Source organism: Camelus bactrianus, chromosome 8, assembly GCF_048773025.1.
Source record: "Camelus bactrianus isolate YW-2024 breed Bactrian camel chromosome 8, ASM4877302v1, whole genome shotgun sequence".
Taxonomy (NCBI): domain Eukaryota; kingdom Metazoa; phylum Chordata; class Mammalia; order Artiodactyla; family Camelidae; genus Camelus; species Camelus bactrianus.
Window position 1 is genome coordinate 26776374 of NC_133546.1, and position 25759 is coordinate 26802132.

Here is a 25759-nt window from a genome sequence, read left to right on the forward strand (position 1 = left end):
TTTTTTTTAAATCTAGCTCTACCATTTAAAATTTAATTCCAGACCATGATCATATAAATGTTTTCCAATGGTTTATGCATTCATTCAACAAATGTTTCTTGAGTACCTACTATACGCCAGACACTTTCTTAGATATTGGTCATATAGAAGTGAGCGAAACAAAACCAAAACTCTCTGCCTTCACAGAACATACATTCTAGTGGGTGAGTCATCTAGTGCAAAATATAAATAAAGTACGTGTCACGCTGGGTAATTGTTAAGTCTAAGGATTAAGTACTATTAAACAGTAAAGCAGGGAAATGAGGGAAGTGTTGGGTGAGCATGTGCAATTTTAGAGACGGGGACCTATTCATTGATTTGGAGGCTAACGTTTTAAAAAGTTGAGAATGAGGTTGGTCTGAAATTTCCCTCTGGTTTGCATCTGAACAACAGATCTGCAAATAAATCAATACTATACACAAGATAATAAGGGAGCTGTGATTTAACAGATTTATGTTTCAGAAAAACACTCCTTTTACCACCTTTGGAAGCTACTTACAAACCATGCCCCATATTCATCTAAAAGAAACTTGCTTTAAATATTCCAAATGGTATCATTTTATCCCTAATGAAGTGTGACTACATGACACATGACATTTAAATGTAACTACCCATATGTAAAAAACTATGTTAACTCACATCTTTTCAGTACACCTGCCCACTTTCAGTCTTAATTTGTGACATTTTACTGTGTGGCATCTCAGTTTGCCTTAAGTGCAAATTGTGTGATTTAGGCACAAACCAGGGGAGGTAAGAGACGGCATGAACCTAACTACCAACTTCACATTATTTAGAATTGAGTCAAATACACACAACAGAAACTCTACAACATGGAGGGTGAAGAAAATGAAAACATTTCCAAAGGTATTTATTGAGAAGTAGTAAAGATGTACATATTTTTACAAGCTTTTAATATTAATTTACATTTTTTAAATTATGTAGGCCCCAATGATCTATATTTTACTAATACGTAATAGAAACCCTTGACTTTGTGAGGTTTCCATATTGCTACCATTACTGTGGTTGGGAGGCAAAATGCAACTTTGGCTCAAGATGCTTGTTTGTTTTGAAAAGAAATACTAAATGCCATATTCACTGAGAATGTAGGCTTGTCATAAACAAATGTGCATTACAAACACCAAAAACCCTTCATACTGGAGCATTCTGTTGGTACTATTTTGAATCTTAGCTCACCAGAGACTGAGGAAAAAAACATTTTAATAGAGTTATTACCTACTATTTGTGCACAAACTGCATGATACTAAATTTTTTTTTTTTTTGCTCTGAATTTGATTTACAAATCTTTGCAGGGGAGAGTGACTTAATCTTGTCTGTTACACTACTGTAGCCAGGCCACCTGTTTTTTGGAGGTAACACAAGGTGGTTGGTTACTTGCCCTGGTGATATACCAAGTTTGTACACATAGGAGCCCAAAACCCATTTTGGCGACAGAACACTTTTCAAATTGGTTTATAATAAGGCACAATATTCTGTATGTCAACAGCATGTGGGAATTGCCACAGGGGCTGGCTTTTGGTTTGTTGATTTATTTTTTTGTTTTTCAGATCAGAAAGGAAGAGGATCTTGGGTTCCAAAGCTGGGAAGGGAAGCTTTCTGGTCTGAAGTCGCATGACAAACTTGTGGGCCCAGTGGCCTGCACCACCGTTGTACCAGACAAGCTGTTCTCTGTCAACCTAGCATTTAGGTTTAACATTGGCAGCCTTTTCGGAACACATAATCGGAGAAGATGTCTGTGAGAAACAGCACTGGTGACGCCATCAGCGGCCCTTCTCTTCGCCCTGTGAAGGGGCATTCCTTTCTTTATCTGCAGGCTTAGCAGCATAAACCTTGCTTGTTTGATATGAAAAATAATTAAAAATTTAGATGTAATGCCGCAATTCTCTCATTTAAAGAAACAACTGGCTAGAAAGTAAAGAAAATTTTGTCTTATTCACAGTAATAAATATTTAAGGTTTTAGTGCACAAAGTAGATTTAAGTATCGATAATCAATGCAGCTCTTTAATTTTGTCAACTATTATTTGCAAGCTAAAGGCCAGGAGAAATGGAAGATTTATTATTAGTATTATTATTATTACTATTATTAGTACTATTAGTAGTATCCCAACCTTAATTTGTCTGTAACATTACTTGGGGCAGAGGTAGCCAAAAGCTACAAAATTTAAAGAAGTTTAAGGTCTATATGTGATGAAATCACAATCTTAAAATCTGTAAAATTGGTTCTCAGTCTCTTTCTGCCCAGTGTAAACATGGCCTTAGCATTCAGTAAAGAAATACAGGTTTATAGCCTGGGAAATAAAATCACATTTCCATAATGAATGTTGTGATCAGTGTACAAAGCCCTAATCTTAGGGGAGCCATGGAAGCATGAGATTATGATTATCATGGACCAGACTCTGATTAGGGCCACTGCCTAGTAGCTGGACTCCAGGTTCCACAGTGTGACATTTTAAACACAGGACTGCAGGTGTAAACACCAGTAAAACATTCCTGGATCTTGAAAGTCTTAAATTTCCACAAGGGAAATCATGTCATAGAAAATGACAGGAGAACCTGTATCGTGTTCTTAACATGGGCTACACACCAAGGAAAAAAAAAACAAAAACATGCAAACACAACGATGACAGGCTCTCCTTGCACTGAATGAAGTCCATTGTGCAGTAATGGTACAGGCAGAAACCAAGGTGCACAGGTCTGTAACGGAGAGAAACTGGATTGATGTGTTAAGACGGAGAACCAGATACTATTTCACTGTTGTGACTTTAGTAATGCTGCCAAGATCCGACTCACTTGTTAATTTCTTTTATGATCAGAGTCTAGGTAAAATTTTCATTGATTCACTTCTTTCCTTAGAAACCATCTGGGCATTCACCTTCCACTACTGATGACACTTCGTTTTTGCAATGGCATTGGGAAGAAATGCACTTAGCTTTATTTTAAGCCCTGTTCACTCAACATGGATTTAAAGCCATGTTCATGTATATTCTAAAAACATTTGGGTGATATTTGCTTATGATTTCCATCAGAATATTTTCCTCTACACAACTTACACGTATCAAAAAGTCAAACTCCAAACACTGTAAGTCATCATGAATATGGCTCTTAGTTTTCTCCAGTAAAATGGTAGAAAGGATACTCGAGACTTCAATGTACATTTCACTTTCTAAGTAAAGGTCCCACAGTCTTTCCCAAACCTTCCGCTTATGGTTGGATGCACAAATAGTTGCCTCATACAATTATTGGAATTATGAAGAACCCAAATAAAACACAAGCTTTCCTTTATTATTGTTGTTTTCTTATCGCAACAAGTACTCGGTTTCTCGCTGATGCATTATTAAGCTTTGATTACTTGAATTTTAAATTTGGTCATCTTAAGAATGATCACAATGGTTTTTGTCTTTCATTATCTACAGAGATTTTTTTTTTAACCAAAGTTACATTGTAACACACAAACGCTGTCTTGTCTTTAAGGCACAACACATCAATATGAACATTCTATTTGCCAAACTTAAAAAAGAGACATTATTAGATTCCCTTTTCCCCACCCGTGTCCCGCCCCAACAAATGAAAGAAAAATTGCATCCACTTTCAAAGTCAGCTACTAATAAAGTCACAGTAAATTATTTTCATCAATAATTTACACAAATTACAGGTCTAGATAGGACTGTCCTTACACAGTCTGAGTGCATTCCAATTCAGATTTTCTGGGCTAGGTAGGCTAAAGTCAGATTCAAACCTCAGGGCTGAGAAGATCTCCCATTTTGAGGAATGTTGTTAAACACCACCTTGTCAGACGGAGACTGTGTTGGTGTTTTGCCAGGGTAAGAGTTCTTTGCTAAAGCTGTTAATTCCAGTTAGAACGACTCATTCGGTGTGGACCAGCAATCTCCACAGACTTTTTTTTTTAAAACCGTTAAAGTGTTGTAAGTGTAAGACCATAGAGCTTCCTTTCTGTAGCACTAAAGTTTAATTCCGTTCAAGCAATCAGAATTCTTCATTCTGGAATTCTCATTCAATATGATTTCATCCTTTAAGACAATTTGTATGTGTAAAGCCAGAGGCATTGAATCACACATAAAAATTCAGTGTACTTGAAATATAAAAAAAAAAAAAAAACCAAAAAAACAAAAACAACGGATCTCCAGCTAGAGAACACAGTTACAAATACTCTAATTCCAGTGCTTGATGTAGAGCCAAGAGGTCTGAGTGACTTGATATCCTCCAAAAGGGCATGTTGTGCTGCGTGGGCGAGGGAGGGAGGGAGGGAGGGAGGGAAGAGAGACGGGGAGGGAACGGAGAGAGATCATAACCATGGTCTCAGTGAAGCAGCAGCACACACACACACAACGCGCAGTTCACCCAAGTTCAAGGGAGGGAGTTCACGGGAGGGACGATCTTATTTAAAGACTCAGTAGCATCAATGGGATATTGTCAAAGTAAAAGAGAAATAGATCTGAACTGTATTTGAATGGTAATGAAAGAAAATAATGAACTTTCTAAAGTAGTTAAAGATTTATTTTGGGAAAGTATCATGACTAATATCGGCATCTGGGAAAGCAAGCTGAGCATCAAAATCCTACGTGGCTGAAGGAAAGCATGTTTTAACCACTACATTACTCCTTAAGGTTTATCTCTCGGTTATAAGTAAAATTAAAAAATGATAAACTTCCTAGATCCAAGGTTTTTGTCTATTTGAGAGGAAGAGGGTGAATTCCTTTCCACATGAAAAAGAATCTGAAGCTGGACTATATAAGGTAGAAAATCATGTAGGGATGATCAAGTTTCTTGCTTGTCTGGGAGAAGTAATAACTGAAGCCAGCAAAGTTGACCTGATTCATTTCGTTGGTGTGGGACTGAGGGAAAGCACTCCAGCACGCATGCTCAGTGGGGGAGATAGCGCCCTCTGAAGGTGGCGAAAATCAGTTCTTATGGGCAAAAAATTCTTAGACATTACAATATATGTGTAATGTATATATACCAGTAGGTATATGTGTAGAGTTAAAATTTCACGAAAGGTTGTGATTAGGGAAAAAACACAGATTATAATGAAAACAAGAAAATAAGGTATTACAGCAATTAATAAAACCAAAGCATTGTTTGTAAGTTTGGGCTGATGACATCTTGTAGAACATATATGTATAGAATATATATTTACATGTATAATGGAAATATATATATTATATATGTAACATGGAAAATACACTTTATTATAAAAATTAGTAATTAAAATAATAATCACTATTGTTAGAAATTTTTTTTACTGTCTAATATGGTAGCCACTAGCCCAGTGTGGATACGGGGCCCTTGAAATGTGGCAAGTTCAAAACATATGCTGAATTTCAAGGACTTAGAATTTTTTTAAAATGTAAATATCACATTAAGAGTTTTTATATTTACTAGACATTGAGACAATAATATTTTGAGTATGTATTAAAATATATTACTAGAATTAATTCTACCTGTCTCTTTTTACTTTTTTTTTAAACAAGGGTTCCAAAAAGTTAAAAATTACAAATATGGCTTGCATCATATATTTCTATAAAGGAGCACAGTTAAAACTTTGAAATTTCTTCTTAAATTGACAAAGCAAACTATGTTTTTAGATCAAATTAAAGCACAGAAATTCACCTAGAAGTAATGTTTTTTAAATTCAGCTCAGATCTATTTGTAATAACAAAATGGAACTTTATATTTCTGCACATGCGATAACAGCTACATCCAAGAAAAGCATGCATTCTGAATACTAGAGAAACCAATCACCTGTGTTTCAAAATAGACTTACAAGCCTTCACCATCACCAAAACTGTACCTACATAAACAACCATTTGGAAATAGCATTCTAACCGAGGTTTTTACCCACTTGGAGTCATGCCTTTTCTTCCTGAAGATTACTTTAGGGTGTAAAGCAGAGGTTTAACAACTGGTATACCAAGTCTAGTTTTTCCCACCATGGGTAAGTGGGGTAGACTTTACAAGTTTTAATTTTCAAAGGCATATACTGTTTCTGTTTGGGGAAAGTGAATTTTATCAGCCCTGACCTAGATATGTGTGTTTCACATTGGCTAAAAGACATGCAAAAGCTTGCTGTAGTGGCTGCATTGACTGTTCTTTGCTGTACATAATTATGGTGCCAATGTGAAAAACAGAAACAGCACAGACTCTGGACACTGACAAACTCCAGAAGATATTTCAACTGGAAGGATTTCAAGTAGTAGTTAGCTAGGAAAGTTGTATTTCTTGAGGCTGCATCCCTGACCTCATACAGAATGTCCTTGGGACCAGAGCGCTGTCTTGGGTCACTGACACTCCTAATTTAGACTGAGGTGCACCGTGGGAGGCTGAGTCCACACCAACTCTCTTAATATTATGGAAAAACTTGGAGAATTTCAGGTATGGCTTCCAACACTTCACTTTCTAAACCTTCTAAAGTGGAAGCTCTTTCTCTTTCTCCATTGTTTGATTTGAATTGACTACAAACATAAATCATTTCTTTTATCTTTCTAGTATCACTATAAACTTTTCTAGGAAACTGTCTGTTGTTTTTTGGGGGGTGTGGGGGTGGAGAGAAACAGAAATCAGGTAAACAGTCCAGTCCGTGCAATTGTTTAGTGAAGGCTTTATTAGACGATGATCTGAAATCTCCTCAGCATACTGAGGACAACTTTTGTTCTGTGTAAAGCAATATACACTGATATGTCCTTGTTTCACAGTACTAATCCATCATTTTGCTTGTTTTATAAATTATATCACTTGTATTCTGGCTAGATGATATATATATGTTTTTCTTTTCTTCTTTTGTTTTGGTTAGTGGAGGTACTGGAGATTGAACGCAGGACCTTGTGCATGCTAAGCATGCGCTCTACCACTGAGCTATACTCCCACTGGCTAGATGATATTTTGCTATCATCCGGTGAAGGAAGCAGTAGATCTCAGTGTTGTGTTGGCTGATAGTCTGGTATCTGGGGCCAATTTTGGTATCGTTCTCCTTTTGATACTAAACCAACCATTTAATGTTTTTTTTAATTGCCTTGATTTCTCCAGAAATATGGGCCAGATGAAAAGGCTGATTTAAATACCTAGGGCCTATGAGATCTTCTGAATATATTCACAGCCAGCTGCTTGGCTTCAATCCAGCACCAATGACTCACCAAAACAGGGAACACTCTCCTAGAAGATGTAAGGCACATTGCCTCTGCCTCTAAGTCTCTCCAACAAGTTGGTACAACAGGATTTGAATAATATATCCCATTCCAATAGCATTTAATAAATTCTCTGGCAAGTTTTTTCCTTCTGCTATGAAAGCTACCCTCAACATTTACCATCATGGGGAACGATTACTAGCGGGCACTCACAAGGACCATACAGCACAGAGGATGGATGGAAAAAAGACTTAAGAACTGAGCCACTCACATGATTTTCTATGGAGCTCCTTAAGCGTCTTTATCTTGGTGAATTTCACGTGCTTAAAAATGGTTATTTGCCCATCTTTCTCATATCTGTGTGTATTATACACATATACACACAAATAAGTATAACTAAATTTTCCTACATATCTTACAAAGTTTCAGGCAAAAAATGCTAGACTCCAAATGGTTTATTTGAATGTAAGTATTGACCTTCTCATGCGCTTACTGCTTCGCATCTATAAATTGAAATCATTTGTCAAGCTGCCACTGGGCCAAACTACAGGAATGCAAACAAAAAAGCTTGCATTAGAAGGATCACACCAACATTGTTTGAAACGGGTTACCTTTTTTGCTGCCTGTTCTTCTTCTACACCATCCCCAATTACAACATATACTACTTTTCTGCCAAACCTTTGCATTATTCGTTCAAAGCAACTTTCTTTTCCTGGAAGATAAACAAGATAAAGTTCAGAGTGAAGTTACCTGGTTAGCGGCATGCTCCTCATCTCGGCCATCTCCAATCACAACATAAGTTATGTTAGTGCCAAATCTGGACACTATACGCTCAAAACAGCTTTCCTTGCCTGAAAAACAATGCACTGCTTATTCTTCCAGCCATTGCAACCGTTAACGTAAAGATTCATACAGTGTTAAGTTACTTTCTCTTGAACGTCCATCCCTTAAACTAGCTTGCAAACTCCGGGTTTCTGGAATCAACAAGTTCGGTTGAATCCTCAAAATCTTTACTTGACACAGATGGTTAAACGAATGCATCTCGCACACCAAAAGAGCCAGCAGGGTTATACCCAGAAAAAATGTTAGTACCCTTCACTCCACCGAAAGAATATAGGAACAACCTTATAAGTGACTATCAGTTTTAACATTTATTTGTGTAATTCTACACATCAATTGTACCTAGTTTGTTCGAAGTAGTATAGACACGTCAGCTAAAAATATTATTGTGAAAAATTAAAGGTTCACCTAGAAGGAAAGAGGAAATACTAAGATACGGATTTACCTGGATAAACAACCCCTTTCTTCAAGCGTCTGGGTGCTAGTCTGCTCAGATTAATTGTACTAAGGGTACCGTCTGCTCGGGCCACAGCACTGGTGACACCAGTGCCCTCTAATCGTTCTATGGAAATAACACCATGAAATTTCTACGTGTTCTTTGTCTTTACAAAATTGGCATGATTCTCTGAATTTCATTCCCAGAACGCTCATGCAATCGTGGCTAGTTTCGCATTTTTCTCCCTTATTCTGATGTTCAGAACTCCAAAAAATACTAGATTAGAGGGAAAAAAAAATTTCCAGATGAAATACAAGGAACAGTTTGGCCAAGAAGAATATTGTCCTTATTAGAGGAAATGTTTACGCTTGTGTGGAAACTAATTTATCAAAAAGCAAAATCAGGTTTGATGCATATTCATCCTGCATAAACACACACAGTTATGTACGAATTGAAGGGGATTGATATCAGGGCCCTGAAGTGCAGCGCTCAGGACAATGAGGAATTTACTTTATGAAAGCTTGGCTCTCTTGAACTATACTCCCCAAAACAGCTGCAACCGGGGGCTTTTTCTGACTGTGCCAATGTCAGAACTCTGCAGGGTTATTTTTGGTAGGGGATTTTAGGATTCTAAACTCTTGTCAAGCTGCCAGAGCCTAAGTTTGTTGACCTTCCGGGCACATTATACAACCCATCTATTTCCCCAGGCATTTCCTTGACAGGCAACAGAATCCATGAGTTGCTTTCTTTTAACTCTTTCACACAGCAGAAATTGGTGAGATGTTGTTTTTGAAAGTTTACTTGAAGTCTTAAGTCTGTGAAAGGCACTTGTAAGTCAAAGATGGCTCCACAGATAGATATGATCTAAATAAACTAGGTTGTAGCTCTTTGATTGTTATTGAATATTTTTGGAAATGTGGATTTCCAGCCATTCATGCATTATGAATGCTCCAGTTATGTTTGCTGATTCATGAAATTCTTTTTTTTTTCTAGAATTAAGGATACTCATCTGATACTCCTTTGTAATGCCAAAACAGTATTTTTACTTTAGATCTAGATTATTGCACATACAAGGATGTAATACCATATACCGTATTAATTAAAATATAAAATACTATGGCTTAAGATACTGTATATTATTTAGATAACATGTGCCATAATGAAATATAATATAAATGTGTGTGTGGTGTGTGTGTGTGTGTGCGCGCGCGCGTGTGTGTCTGTGTCTGTGTGTGTGTATAGTCAGAACTATCCAGATACTGAGTTCAGAATTCACAGGCAACACTTTTCATAAGATGTGCACGTATACAAAGAGTTGCAGGCAACTTTGTTATCTGAGCTGTATTCAAATTTGCTTGATATTCTATTTTTTAAAAAACAGGTTTATTTATTTAACTTTTGGGGGGTAATTAGGTTTATTTATTTATTATACTTTAGAGGAGGTACTGGGGATTGAACCCAGGACCTCCTGCGCGCTAAGCATGCACTCTACCACTTGAGCTATCCCCTCTCCTTGCTTGATATTCTAATAGAAAAACTGATGAAAGAGGGAATCACACAGAGACATGCATTAAGAACATGTCCCCAAACACAGATGTGAACATATTCCATACAGAGTTAGAAATAATTTTCTTACCTATTTTAGTTGCACTGTAAATATTCTCAATGGGAAAAGCACCTCCTAAACTATAGAGCAGAACTTTCGCAAGTGCTGGGATCAGCTGGGTCGTCGTCACCAGGACATTCACGCAGTTACTCCTAAGACAGGGAGGAAACAGGCACATTTGTCTTCTAAGACTAAATAACTTCTAATGTACACATTTTAAACGATCATTGCAGCCTCTCAATTCCATAATCAATGGCTGCTGATAATCTAATTGTTCAATATCAACAGTTATTTGTGGTGCCCACCACCTGGGAGGCACAATGACATCCCAAAAAGAAGGAAGTGAAGGAAAATAAGCAAAAAGAAGTTTGCCCCCACCTCCTCCACCCAGAGCACAAGCTAGACAGGAAGACAGACAAGTAGACAGACCCCCGCAATAAGAAATGTGTTCTAGGACAAAGATCTCCTCCGGTCCCTGTGGAAACCCACAGAAGGATACCTGCTTCGGCCAGCAGCAATCACGGGAAGGTTATTGGAGGGGTCATGGCTTAGCTCTAAGTTTTACAAGTATGCAGCTTTCATAAATTTGCACATGTACAAAGAGCTGCAGGGGACTTTGTTATCTGATGCAGATTAGGTCTCTTTTAGGGCAACAGGACTCTGTGTCCTAGGGTTTTCAGAGCCTAGGAAAGTAGAGGACACAGTCAGAGAGGAGGTGATGGTACGGGGAGGAGAAGTTTCCGGATTTTGTTTAAGAAACAGCCCAGAGAGACTCAATCGAGGGATTGACAAGTGGTGGAACCTGAAGAAGTAAAAATGAAGAGGATCCCTATTTAGAAGAGAAGGGGTTGAATCCCTGAATCTCCTTCTCCACAAAGGGCAAACTGCATTTATGGGGCCCGGGTTTAAACACAACTACAAAGGCTCTACCCTTTGAGAGTGAAAATCTCCCATTTTGCAGTTAACAACTGTTTCTTTCACGGTAGCATCAGGGGGAGACAAAGGAAACACCAAGACAGTAAAGACTGTTAGCCTGAAATCCAGAAAAGAATGGACTGTGTGTGGCCCTTCCTTCTGGATTACAGGGAAACGGAGCAGCCCAGCCTGGAGAGGCTCAAACCACACATGTGAAATTGGGAATCAGAAGGAATATGGCTATGCCCTTTTCTCTACTGGATATTCTGTATCACAAGCCTTTACTACATATTTGTGTGGGGCCCATAAAATATTCTCTAGAATTCTGCAGATTGATTTTCAGAAAACTGGTCTCAGGGGCAACTCAGAAAAGCAAGTTGAGTGCTAACTTCTCATGGGATGTGTAAGTGCTCGGTCCACAGCACACTTCGTATTATGCTTTATGCAATTTAGACATATGCATAAGGAAAACTATAATTTATTCAAAAAAATTATAAAACCTTTATAATGATAGCCTTTCAAAACATTTTTTCATTTCTAAACTATCTCCAGAGACACGGGACTTTGTAATAGGAGCTCCGACTTCTGGAAGCAGGTGATGAGGTTTATCAATTTTTATGGGACAAAGAAACAAAGACTTCGAGAGGTGGAAGTTTAATAACTATCTTCAACACAATCTTAAATTTTACTAATTAAAAAAATAAAGAACTAGAAAATGACTTGCCTATGATCAGACAAAAATTCCCCCAATAGTGGCAGATGATTAAGAATAATACACTAACACGTGACGACATTGTGACACAAAGTTCTACACAATGTTCTATCAAAACAAGGTGCTATTCAACGTCATATACAGATGAAGGTTACAGAAGGAAAACATGGTGAAATAAAACAAAGCACAGGCTTTTTAAAAGTTTACAGATGTAGTTTTGAATTCCAGCTTCACCACTCACACTATATGATATTTGGAATTACATCTTTTCATTACAAACAGCACATATTTATAAATTGCATATATATACACGTTTATAAAATGCAGGCAAATAAGGAAGAAAATGAAAAGCATCAATTAGTAACCACCCAGAGACAGGAACTGATCTCCCCATTCTGAGTATTTACTTTTAGAGTTTCAGTTTACATATAGATTTTTTTCCCATTAGGATGCTAGTACATATATAATTTTGTATTTTACTTTTTTCATTTGTTTATATCATGAGCCTATTTATTTATGTCACAGTGTCTTAACATTTTCCCTCTCCCAACAAAACCTAATAGAAGCAAATTATTCTATCCTGTGGCTCCACCAACATCTTTTAAAGTTAAGCTTAGTGTTTGATTTCTTAGTATTACAAATAACGCGACCTCACAAATTTTTCCTATACATATGCTTATGTCCTTTAACTATATTCACAGAAGAGGGATTACAGCCAGAGGGCACATACTTTGCTGCAGGCTCTGATACAGAATTCAGCAGCATCTGCTTTTCTGATATCCTAGATGTTTTGTGAAATTTACCAATAGGGTAATATATGTGGACAACGTGGCAAATTTCACAGTACTTAAAACTTCAATATGTAATGCCTTAATTTTCCCTTTCCTTTTCTTGTCATAGAACAATTGATTAAAATCATACACCCATGAAGTTGCTTTAAGGCCATGTATTAATAAGGATCTACATATAATATATTATGGGTAACACACAGACAATCTATTTGACAATGCAATAACCTTTGGTTTTTAACTATCATTAGAAATAATGAAAGCATCGTCCACTGTATTTTACACACATTCGGGGGTCGGAGCCCTCACATTCCAGCTTCTTTGTCCTTTGGTCATCATGTCACCAGTCACAGAGATCACAGGCAGAAAGTCCTATTTTAGAACAGCTTTAATGGTTAGACAATTCTTCCTACAAAGAGCCAGAACCTCGCTTACTAGGATTCTTACTCATCGGTACCCTTTCCTCTACAGAATCAGAGAGAAATGTCATTTATTTTCAGCCTAATAGCTCAAACAGCTGAAATCTATAATCGTGTTCCACACATGGCTCTTCTTCAGACTAAACTCTGGTTCCTCCCTCTAACTGTCCCTTTTATGTGATTTCCATAGCCTAAACCCTTCTGGCCACTTTGCTGGACACAAGATGCTTCAAATATGTCACAGCTCCTGTAGGAATGAGGTGCTCAGAACTGAGCAACGTACTCTGGATTTCCCAGCCTGACCCAGGAACCTACTGTGCCCTGCCCTCTCCATTTAGACTTTCTGCTATCAACGTGATGGCTGGTCGTGTCACAGGGCTGGAAGCCACGTGCATCAGTTGGGACACGCCGCTCACTCCCATGTTCTGAATACTGGACTCTCCTTTCACCCTGCCAAGGTTTCTCTGTATCTGGATTCAATCAGTTCACATACAAACTCTTCTCTGAATTTTGTGTTACCCACACATTTGCTAAGTATGGTGTTATTTATTCATCCAACTCAGAAACAAAACTAAAGAACAGAATAGCACAAAGATTTAGCCCCACCTTACTAGCGATCATCTTCCAGATTTACATTATTTTATTAATTTACATTCATGGCACATGGTATTCAACTAGTTACATCTATTCAACCCTATTATCTACATTAACAAGTCAGCATTTCATTGTTTAGATCAAACAACACAAGGGAGACACAATTTTCAGGAGCTTTCTCTTGTGTTTTGATGTATTTAAATTATGTTTATTATCTAGAATGGCCTAAAAGACTTAAAAACATGCATTCACTGTATAAACAGTATGGTTTTATTTTTGCCATCATCTCCTTACTTTGCCAACAATAGAGTGCTGTCTTTTTTTAAATTTTGGAATTCAAATGACATTCCCATGGGGTTTGTCAGGGGTTATGAGGAGAGAAGGGTAAAGGTAGAATCCTCTGGTTATTCTGAGAAGCAGCAACTCCCATCCTCCACCCCAAAACACACACACACACACACACACACACAGTGAATTGTTAGGTCCCTTCAAACTCTAAAATAGTCTGGGAATTAAAACATTTTTATATTTGTTATGCTATTAGAACTCCATCTTCAATACATGTAGGAACTGCAAAGACACCGCTTACCTAGTACTAATGATTGATAAAGATTTAAGTGCATTTGTTAGCCAGGAGTCTGTCAGACCTTCGATCTCGGCCCTCAACTGCAGCCACGCATCTCTCTTGGCAGGGCCAAGGAGTCCTGCAACACCAAAAAGCAAGGCAGAGTCAGGAGATGAACATTTTTCAGCAATGCCTAGTTTGGTCTCCCTTCTGTCTAGTATAGGTAATTTCTCTTCCTGCCTATATCAGAAATGAAGAGAGAGATGGATATCAACACGGATCCTTTGTTTCAGAATTGATCATCCATCCATTCATTCACTCATTCATTCATTCCACAAACATTTACTGAATAACTTTTGGATGTTGGGTTCTGGGCTAAAAATTAGCAGTGTGACATTGAAAAGTGGGTCTCTACTCTTATTGATCCTAGCATCTGGCACAGTGGACACCAATCACCTGAGGAGCTTTGATGACACCCCAGCCTGGGTCCTACTCCAGAAGACTGATACTATAGGCCTTGAGGAGAAGTCCAGCTCTACCAGCCCAGAGATAACAAATCTCAAATTCCATGGTTGTCTGAAAATGCTTAGCTTCCTAATAATCACAATCATCACCACTGTGAAACAGTAATAATGACATTATCACATACAGCTATGGAAATGTATAGAATTTGTTTTTATCATTAGTGCTCAAGCTATCAGAAATACTTAATTTTGTAAAAAGGAGTTAAGAGTTTTGTTTAAAATCCTAGAGCTTGATAGAGTATGGTTGAAAACTACATTGATTAAAAAAAGAGAAGAGGTAGGCATACTAATTTCTTATTCAAAAAGCCCTCCCTTTCGTGATAAAACAAGATCACATAAGTTTATCAAAAAAGAAAGTTTCTTATTTAAATCATATTTCAGAATATTGGGAGTACATATAGAGGTGGATAATTTTTTTAATCATAATTTATAGTTTCTGGCAAGTCTCATTTCAATAAAGAGATGCTAACATCACAAAAAAAGGATTCATCTCTCATTGTTTAAACTTTTTAAGCTATAAGACTATTAGTAATCTTATCAATTTTAAAATTTATTTTAATAATACCCTTTAAGAGGGAAATAATGACACACCTGAATGATAAAAGTTCTTTCATATTTCCCAAAGGGATTTTTATTTTAAAGTTAAATTGATTACCTACAATTGATTTTTAATAGAATAGCTATTTGTTTGATTTTACAAAATTATCTTCTATAAAGTGTTAGAGTGAAATTAGGAAACCTGAGTTGTCTGCCTAGAACTCCGGACAAGTCAATAGCCTGCAGGAGCCTATTTCTTATTTGGAAATGAAAGACTTCCACATCTAAGCTCCATTTGGTTCTAACATTATTATCGTGTATGGTTCTATGTGGTTTTGTTCTCTTGTAGTTACTGAGTATCTATTGAGCATCTATTATGTGCCCCAAGGCTAGCTAGGCACTGGGGATACAGACACACAGCCCACCCTCACAATGTGTATGGTGTGTGTAACATATATACTACAGATGAAACCTTTATTACTACATTGTACTCTATGAATATAGGTGAATATACACATCTATAGTATGTACAAATATAGTTAGCTTTATCAATTTTAGTTTCCAGTTTATACTCCTCAAACATCTTTCTGTTTAAAAAAAGAGACACAAAGAAACAAAAAAACCCTGGGAGAAGAATCTTATGTGACCTCATAACTAATCCTAGGATCGTATTGACCTGAAATTGATCCTAATAAGAGAAAATCAAGGTTTATTATACCAAGAAGCACATCCAAGATCTTAGTTTTGACGTCACAGGTTTTGATATCACCTGTAATTTCTGAATGAGTATAAAATGGTTTAGCTACAACCTACAGAGTATTTGGACTTTTGAAAACCATGGTGTAGTTAACACAATACATGGCAAAGGTGTATTTTCATGTAACATGCAATTTTTAAAAGGATAAAATAGACTTGTTGAAGTCTTTGAAATGACATAAAGCACTGTTTAGATTTCTTTTTGATAGGATTCCAGAAAGGTCATGATTGCTAACAACTCTGCTTCGGTGACGGGGGTCTTCTTTCCACGGCCTCCATCAGTGCCTCTATCTGGTTCTCACTGACAGCGTCCCAGATGAAGAAGAGTAAAATCACCGTCCTGCTATTAATCATGACCAAACAGCCGGGCACAAAGAATCCCTCATTCTTTTGACAGTGCTGCATGCTTTATTTTGCAGTTAAGTTTCCCCCCACCCTCCCCACTCTAAGAAACTTAAAATTCTGGCTCATGGAGTCCAGTAGGAGATCTTGGCATTGATTTTATAGAAGGATAGTCCCTGACATGAAACATGAAACCACAGTTCAAATTGTACCTCTACCTACAGTACCTTTATTACACTGTAAAAGCCACACATACCTCCCACATTGTTCTTGTAGGTGTTGTATAATTCTTTTACTCTTCTGTAACGAAAAGCCAACTTCCTCATCCAGTCAACCCCTCCTCTTACACCTGTTGGCAAACAAAGGTTTGCACTACTTGCAGCTGCATGGAAGCCATCAGTTGCAAAACTGTAGGTACTGCAACACCCAAAATACATTAAAAAGAAATAAAAGAAATAATTACATGTGCAAAACTTCACAGCTGAATTTCTGTAGGAAAAAGCATACGGAAAGGCATGGCTTACCTTAAGTCCTGCCCATTATCATCAGAGGAGACATCGTCTATGTGAACTTGGTCACACTCCTGTTAAAAACAGTGGGAAAGTTGTTTTTCAAAGGATGCTCAGCACCAAGGTTGAAGCTCTTTGCATCTCGCCATTTGATCAGGCTGTGGCCAGAAGATGGCAGCATCTGCCCATTCATCCCACCCTCACACGCCAGGAAATGGCCCCATTTCTACTCAGTGAGCTAGAAGCCCAGAAGAGACCCGTTAAAGGGGGCCTGAAAACATGTGGGCTTATTTAGAGGAATTAAAACAATAATTGGAATCTTAAAGTTATTGATAAGAAATTCTCCTTCGAATCTTTACAAGAATCACTGGTGTTCACTTTCAGGCATCTCTGTTGTGCACGCTTAAGTACAGAAGCAAAGCTAATCTGAAGATACTCAAAACTTGTTTGGTCGGACACCTCAGGGGTTTACTATTATTTACTATTTGTTGAGCAACAACAGAGGGGTTTGATGATTATGATGTCCTGGGAGATCCCTCTAACTTCCTGCTTTTTGCTGGGCCAGTGATACCATGAAAGAACCGTGTTGATGTTATTTCAAAAGTCCTGGTCTTTCGACACAGCAAATAGCTAACCATCAAAGTCAATAATTTTTGTTGCTGTACAAGTTTTTAAATCTTTACACAGAAATGAATACTGAAATAAAAGGGAAATAATGAAGATTTTTCATCTCCAATGTACTCTGAAGTCAGAGGAGAATAAAGTTGAGGAACATACATACACCGACACAATTGACCTGACTTAGAGTGTACTCAGAAAAAAGCAGTAAGTTTTCTGGAGAAGATTTCAATTCTTCTTTGGTGTTCTAAGAATCCTTTTCTATCTTTGAGTAATCTGCAAAGTTCCAATGAAACAGTACATGATTCTAAAGGTGGAGTCTGGCTAGGGCATTTCAACACCTAATGCCTCCTAACCTCAGGGTAAGTATGAGCCTGCCTTTGGGGCTTCTTTTTACCCCTCAAATCATTCCAGTTATACAGAGTCTGCTGTGCATATGCTGCTTATCATTCAAAATCAATTTTGAAAAATCATTACATTTGAAAACAGGATGCCATACTACAGGTTTTTCAGCTACTATTTGTAATCACTCTAGGGTTTGGGAGAATCAGGTAGTAAAATATTTACTGTCTCATCTCCAGCTTTCCACACTCGGTGTATTAGCTCCTGCTGCAGTCTGAGGATAAACTAGTTGGCTCAAGTCTCTTTTAAAATATAAAACTTAGTGAGTAGCCCCATCAACACAATTTTAGTACATAACTTGAAAGTCCAGGTAAATCCATTTTAAAGGTTCATATGATTTACATATAATTATGGGTAATTTTTGAATAAATATATTCATAGGTAGGGAAGGGCCCTGGAAAGTTAATCTGACTGGAAGCTGCCTGAGGAGGGGGGTTTGGGCCTGCATATATGCTCACTTAAGGCACAATCTGGCACAAAGTAACAGTTCTTTGTTGAATAAATGGCAGAAGACTAGACAGACAAAGTTCATGACAGAATTGCCACAATTACTTAAATTTTCATAACACAAAGTTCTGGTGATAAAAAATAATAATGTTCTAGATGGTAAGGACTGTAAGAAGAGGGCAAGAGAAGAGAATGAAGTGGGAGGAAAGGGGGCAGGGCATAACCACTGAAGAATGACACAGCTACGGGGGATAGGACAAACTGGTTACAACCAAGATGGCGGAGTATTCAACTTCCAGGAGACCCTGAGCCTCATGGCACACCCACAGGCGCCCTGACAGTTCCCAGGCAGACCATAAAAACTCAAGAAGTGGGTGAGAGGGTCGTCTCCTGGAAATCCTTGCCTCTTCCCCAAAGTAGTTGGAATAACCCTCCTATCCATTAGCATAGGAAATTACTGAGCCCATGAAACCTAACAACTCCACACCTCGTGGTTGCTCTCTCCCTCTTGCCTTCTGAGACAGTCCACACTGTATGGAGTGTGTATCTACTTTTACTTTAAACTGAACACCCCAAATACCTCTCAGCTTCTCTCCCTCTCACCTTTCTGAGATGGCCCACATTCTGCCTATGGAGTGTGTATCTCCTAAGCCGTTTTCCCTTCTGAGTGAGACAGACCGCACTCTGTCTATGGAGTGTGTCTCTCTCTAAATAAACTTGCTTTCACTTTACCATGACTTGTTTTTGGACTCTTTCCTGCACGAGGCAAGAACCTATTCTCCCCCAACAAGAGGATGTTGGAGTCATGGCAGGACGAGCATTAAAAAAAGGTTCTTCCTCATTCTGACTATTTGTTGAAAGAAGCAGAGCCCAAATTTTAACCAAAGAAGGCATTATGCTTCCAGAAAGTTCTCAGAGAAAAGTATTGCAAGCAACAGCAGTAGCTGTCAGATTGGGCTCTAAAGGAAAGGCTGAAGAGATTTAACCAGTTAGCTGGAAAGCTGGAAATAAAAGATCTTCTCCCAGAGCTGCGGCAACCCAGTAGTTCTAGACGACAAGGATTATTTCTTATCAAGAGTTGGTGACATTCTTGGTAAGTATAAAGACCAAATTAAATCACTATTGAAATGGCATTACGTGTGCTGATTCCATGGAAGTTCTGAAATCTTTCATCATGTAAATAATTTCCACGTCTCTACTTTATAATAAATTAATGCTATAAAAAGGAGGGAGTCTTATGAATTATACTGGTAATTAGAAGTTATTTCTATATTTAATACCCTCTCATTCTAATTTTTAGAGAAATTCCTCTGACATTTCAAGTATTAACTCGCATGATTAATTTGTACATTTTGCCCCCAAATTTATTTTTTACTCCTGAGGACATCAGTATATCAAACTTATTGGACCGTGAGTTCCATATTTAAAGTTATGTTTGAGGTTTTTCCAAATGGAACTTCTCTCTAAATTTATGCCTAGTTAACTGTGCTTGTTGACTCTGGACTCCTGCCCAAGGATTACAGTCCAGTGAAAGAAACCTGAACTTCAATCACTTACACTTTTAGAAAAATCTAAATAATTATTTGTCAATTAGTCTTCACTCAGAGCAACTTTGCAAGAATCATTTTGACCCAAACCTAAAATACTAAAAACCATGTAATGCTTTGGCTTTAACAAATTCCAGTGTAAGAATTCAAACATTTGGAATAATTCTGGCCCTAACGTTAAATTCTTTAATTCTATCTCATAAGGCGGCTGCAAACTTGTCACTGATCTTTATCTGTTATAATCCATAATGGTCTTCTCTCACTTTTGTAAGCCCACACTCCCTGGTGTCTTCTTTCCTGGAAGTTATTTTAACTGAAATAACATTTTATTTAAATGAAGATCATTCTCTTCTTCGGGGCAGTGGTGTGAGCATCTGCCTTCTCTGCAGTTGGACAGGAGGTAGTGAAGTGTGTCCATTAGGAGGATTTAAATTTGTATCTTTTAAGGAATTATGTGAAAGCAGCTGCTCCTACATATGTTGCAGTATCTACTGAAGGATTTGAGTCTCAAATTAGACTTTTAGGTTAAGAAAAGGAACCCTGAGAGATTAAATACACAAGGGAAAAATGCACATAATAGGCTAAAGATGGAGTTACTCTCTTGAGGAATTCTCTTTGTCAGTAGAAGCAGACATGGCTTAATACCAGTTGTGAAGCTCACGGCAATCATTGCTTGTAAGAAGTCTACTGAAATAAAAAACTGGGTGAGAGTTTCAAAATCAGATGCAGAAGCAGAGTGGATATGTATGTAAGTGTACTGAACGATCTTGAAAGCTCTTGTGTAGATTTTAATAGTTTCAGTGCCTGTTTGTCTCACTTAAGTTAATATGAAGCCTTTGAGTTTCCTTGGGCACTTCACCTGGACGTGTACGCACATATGTGGCACGTACGTGTGTCTGTGCATGAATGAGAATTCAACCAGCTTATATGCAGAGATTAAATCATTTCATTGATTCAGTACATTATTGTTGGATACAAAGGTTTATTAGCCTTTGAGTCAAATGGAATTTTTATCACATTCTAAAACACAACTGAAAAACTATAATCATAGAAGAGAAAGTCAATGCCAGTATTTTCTCAGTTACTATTTCTACCAGAGATCCTGCTGGATATTTAAAAATATATATTTTATATAGTACCTAATCCAAAATAAAAATTCTTAGCCTACCACATGGCTCTGATATGCCAATATTTACATCACACTTGCTAAAGGTATATTCAAAACCATTATAAGCTACTCTCACTTTCTCATTTTAGTGTTCTGTCAGAGGCCGGGTGTTAAGTTTATTCCATCTTGCTTTGAATCTGCCACTAAAAAAGCTAGAGGGTCATTTATCTCAAACAATAAATAAAATGAAATAAAAACTCTAAAACTTAGATAAAACCATATAAAACTTCCTTTTTTTTTTTTGGTCTTTTACAGGTTTGAGAGGACTAATAATCTTAGAATTCTTTTTAGAATGAGACTCATAGATTTTACTCAAAAGAAAAACCCACCTAAAAAGTTATCACCATATATGTATAAAAAAGCCAAGTTTCCAAATGGTTAAAGTGTGTTTCCTACTATCATGTATATGTAAAATCATTCTGTACACTAGACAGTAATAAGTAGCAGGACTAATTTAAATCAGGTTTTAGAGAGGTGATTATTATTTCTTATTATCTAAAACTGGAATAATTGCCTAAGACTACTGACCTTTCATAGTTTCTGTTAAAGAAAAAAAAGAACCGTCTTTAAAAGGAATTTGAATTTTATTATCTAGTAAAAATAATGACTCACTGCAGAGAGAACAAGAAAGAAAATGCTTTTACATAGACTTCCAACACATACTTTTATGGGATATACTGAATAACACATCTTTTACTCATGTCTCAAATGTAACTAAAACTGGATTTAAGACCTTGTCAATTTTAAAAACTTATTTAAGACACTGACAAACTTGGCTTATCTTGCTCACACATGTCTGTTAATTTCAGCCTAGAACAGGGCAGAGTATGCATTCTGGAGCCAGACAGAATCCAGAGTTTCAAATCCTAACTCAACCACTCAGTAGGTAACCTTAGATGTGATTTTTAAGCTGGCGGACCTACAGTTTCTTCTCTACAAAAATAATGTGATAAACATATTTATTCAAAAATGTTGTTGCTGATTAATTGATTAATGGAAAGCCCGATATAAAATGCCAAGCACAAGGTAGGGATTCAGTAATAATAATCTCCACCTTCATCCATAATGTTTATAAACACTTTTATTTCATGATGAACCCATGAGATAAAAAAAAAAATCTGAATGGGTCATTAAAAAAAGAAATCTATTTCAGCATCATTGTGCTTGACAGAGAAGAACTTCTCAGCGCTCCAGCGACTCAAGTTATTTCAAATTTTATTGTCTGAATGCCTAATAACTCAGATCATACACCTTATTACAGGGCTTACTCAGCCTTCTTGAAGCTATTTTTACTTGGGTCCTTTCAGTTTGTTGTTACTGCTTTTACCTTCTCTTCATTTAAGGTTGAAATGGAAAGGTAAATTAAGAAAAAAAAGAGAAAATAAATGCAATCAAATCCATCAGAAGTGCTAAGTAAACAGTTCTTGCACTGTTTTATCCAGAAGGGGAGGAAACGAGAAATAACAATCTCTTGAATTAGGTTTCAGATTACCTACAAGACTTAATGACGCATTCTACCACCAGGAATAGTATCTGTGATTACTGTGTGGTCATTAACCTAAACAGCATCCTGGTTAGTAACCTGGAAGAGCTAGTCATGATTCCAACGGAGGAATGGGTAGTGGGTGAGACACTAAAAGGACCAGGAGGAGTGGATAAGGGTGTAATGTATGGGACGGCAAAGCAGACCTTCCCCTTTTTGGAGACTTTTTTTGTTTTAAATATATGCCAGTACATATGTATAATTCATCAACACAACTTAGCTTCTGTTTATATTTGCATATACAGTGCTTCCCCCTGAGAGGAACTTTTCTCTTGAGCTAAATTTCTATCTTTCAGTTTTTTTTTTTCAGGTTATCAGCGCATATAGACATCATATAAGAGTTTTAGTAGTTGGCTCCAAATATTCTTACCTTTTTAAATTCTTACCTCTAAATCATTGAAAAATAAATGTGTATCAGCAAGATTAAAAATCATCTCCTCCATTCGGAGTCCAAGGGTTACAGCCATGGGGGGGTCCTGAAAAGGAAAGGCACGTATAATGAAGTAAATCTGCAGTAACCACAGTTACTTGAAAAATATTTTAAGGGCATGTGGTTGGTGGGGGGGCTGTATAAATTTTCAACCCAGGAGTCAAAGATTTCTCAATTATCAGAAAAAGGTGCCTTTCCAAAGAGTTATAAAACATACTAAACATGTTGATATATCTGTGAATTCATAGGCATTAACAGGCACAGAAAGATGACTTAGATACATTTTCACATAAAGCTATATGTTCATGAGAGGAGGAAGAAGAAAGCAAGCTAGTTCATAGAACCCAGTTTACATATGTTCCATGCAAAGTCCTTTGGAGAGAGATACTTGGATAGGATACTGAAGAATAGAGCAGAACTGTTAAAAAGAGGAAAGGACGTCTTTTTAAGAATGACAACAAATAAAAGCAGAAGAGAGAGGGAAGCAGGTCTACTGGATGTTCGTAGGACCTGTACAGACAGTGTTGTCCGGAAGTGGGACAGGAAGAGCTGGCAGGGCACAGTGGAACCACAACTTCATTATTAATTGCATTTTGATAAACAGGCAATATTTATTTGAATATGTGTATAGTATGATATAACCTGCATTTGACTAGGGATGAAGGGGGACAGGTGGAGGATGACATTAATTCAGTGAATGTAATATATAAATTTATAAAAATAAAATATATGCGTCTAGAAGTTTAGTGAAAGTAAGGAGATTAGTAAGGAGTCAAAGTGATTTAAGTTTTGTTTACAAAAATAAGAGATTACACAGCAGCAAGGAGCTGAGAACCAAGACCAGAGTTGGTACTTTATCATAATTAGTTCCAGTTGAAAGCCTGGCATAAAGGGGTATAAGATTTTAAAAAGTAAGGAGAGTTTAGGGATAGAGCTAGGAAAATAATTCATGCACAAACGTTGTGTTTAACATGATCAAGATGGAATGATCGCCGAAGAACCGCTTGAGATGTGACTCTGGAGATGAAAAAACAGAAAATGAGGAAGGGACAACTCCTCAGAATCTGAGACCAGAATGGGTGTTAACAGGGAGAAGAAAATGGCTTCAAATAAAGCTGACAAGCCTAGAAGGCTACTATTGATTTTGGCTGAAAAGTTGTTTAGGAAGACCTCTGAGGGTGACTCGGGTTGAGTGTCTGGGACAGGAGCCAGATTAGGGATTTGAGGAGAGAAAACCAAACTTGTGTTTTCAATGCTCTAATACATGGCATTTCAAGAAATGTATTTAAACTTGGGGAAATGTCATACTAACTTTCCTTCAATTTATGATAAGAAAATGCAACCCAGGTCAGACCGAGCAGTATTTGTATGCCCCCTTGAACCTACTCCACTCAGCAAGTAGAAGCCCTTCTTCATGACACACCTATATTGCAACAACCAATTATTGCCCCCTGTACTTTCATAATGCTTTGCAGGGGAAAACTCTAGAGTGTAACCGTATTTGAAGAGAGCATCAAGCCTCATCTTCTATAGTGATGAAAATCTACATAACAGGAGCTCAGTGCTGAGAAAGAGGTTAAGCTGTTGAGCAGAGATAAGATCTGACGTGGGACACAAGATAAAAAGAGGAAAATCATAATATCTAGGGTGTCAAAGTAATATTCTGTTTACATCTCTTTCTTGGGGATTTCTATGGATTTTATAGTTAAACATTCTCTCTTCTCAGAAATAGAGGCTTATTATTCACATGCTTGATGGCATCTTGGGATCGGGTCTCCTGGTCAGTGTGACTCCACCTTCAGATTCATCTGTCTTCCTGTGACAAGATCATTTGGAACAACACACCCGAAGACCAAATAAATTCCATTTTATTCAACAAGTATCCATTCGTGAACAAGAACAAAAATATTAAGTGCCCATTTTACGTCTCAAGGAGTTTTGGAACTCAGAGGGATCTCTTGCTCTGTTTCCTTCAATTCTTCTTTCTTATTTCTTTCTGTTGTTGTTTGTGTTTTTGTTGTTGTTATTGAAAGAAAATCTATGAAGGTGAAATTTTTACAAAATGCACATTTGCCTTTTCTCTGCAAAAAAAATTCTCTATTTCTTCTTTCTCTCTTTTGTTACAGGGGGTGGTGGGGATTGAATAAGCTAAGGATACAGAAAACTTGTAAATACTCTGTCTAGTCATGGGACCATGAACAAAAAGTCTACAGAAATATCAGGAAAAATCAAATGTAATTATAGCATGAAAACATATAATTCCATTAGTGACGCTCTATGCTTTTGAGGAATGTTCACTGATGCAAGACAATAAAACTGAGCTGCACAGGCCTCCGTTATGTTTCTGATGATTACTGCCCTAAAGATATGTATTTCAGATGGGGGTTCAGAAATGCCTTATATAAAAGGTTTGCCTTTTCAAGATGAGCTTGGTTAAAAGTCTTACGATTTGCTTGTTTTTCTTTTTTAAGTTTTAGGTAAAATTATTGAGTTTCTCTTGTCCATGCCTCACATTCTTTGCATTTACAGATCAGATTTATGGGGATGGGAGAAAACACACTGTTCCTCTTTGATTGTTACTTTCATCGATTCCACGCTTCTGTAGTACGTAACTTTCTATGCTACTCAAGCAGTGATAGGAAAATCCATGAAGAATGCATTTTGTGCATCTGATAGGCATGCAAACAAATACAATTAAAAAAAAAAAACAAGAATTCTCCATCAACTAAGCACAATGCATGGAATGATGAAAACTATATTTGAGCACTTCAATGGAATGCAACCCCACGGCACTGGAAGGGACTGTACATTTGTTTTTTGAGCTATGGTGGTTCCACGTCATACATGCTCCTACAGCCAGGACT

The 25759-nt window shown here is 37.2% G+C and overlaps 1 protein-coding gene and 1 pseudogene across 17 annotated transcripts in view; one reads left to right on the forward strand and one right to left on the reverse strand.

The window, feature by feature from the left end:
• Positions 1-877: 877 nt before the first annotated feature.
• Positions 878-25759, reverse strand: part of EYA4 (EYA transcriptional coactivator and phosphatase 4) — a 281779-nt gene continuing 256897 nt past the window's right edge. For 12 of the 17 annotated variants that reach the window (XM_074368329.1, XM_010965588.3, XM_074368338.1 and 9 more), the window contains 7 exons: positions 22852-22941; positions 16756-16814; positions 16488-16648; positions 14097-14211; positions 10110-10231; positions 7809-7909; positions 878-4297 (listed from right to left, as the gene is read on the reverse strand). In XM_074368329.1, coding sequence (XP_074224430.1) covers positions 4217-4297; positions 7809-7909; positions 10110-10231; positions 14097-14211; positions 16488-16648; positions 16756-16814; positions 22852-22941 — 729 coding nt within the window. In that variant the 3' untranslated portion in view covers positions 878-4216. Of the gene's footprint in view, positions 4298-7808; positions 7910-7947; positions 8049-10109; positions 10232-14096; positions 14212-16487; positions 16649-16755; positions 16815-22851; positions 22942-25759 lie in introns of all 17 variants that reach the window. The other 5 variants (XM_074368339.1, XM_074368330.1, XM_074368340.1 and 2 more) reach the window with 1 other exon arrangement.
• Positions 18511-19829, forward strand: LOC141578349 (10 kDa heat shock protein, mitochondrial pseudogene; annotated as a pseudogene).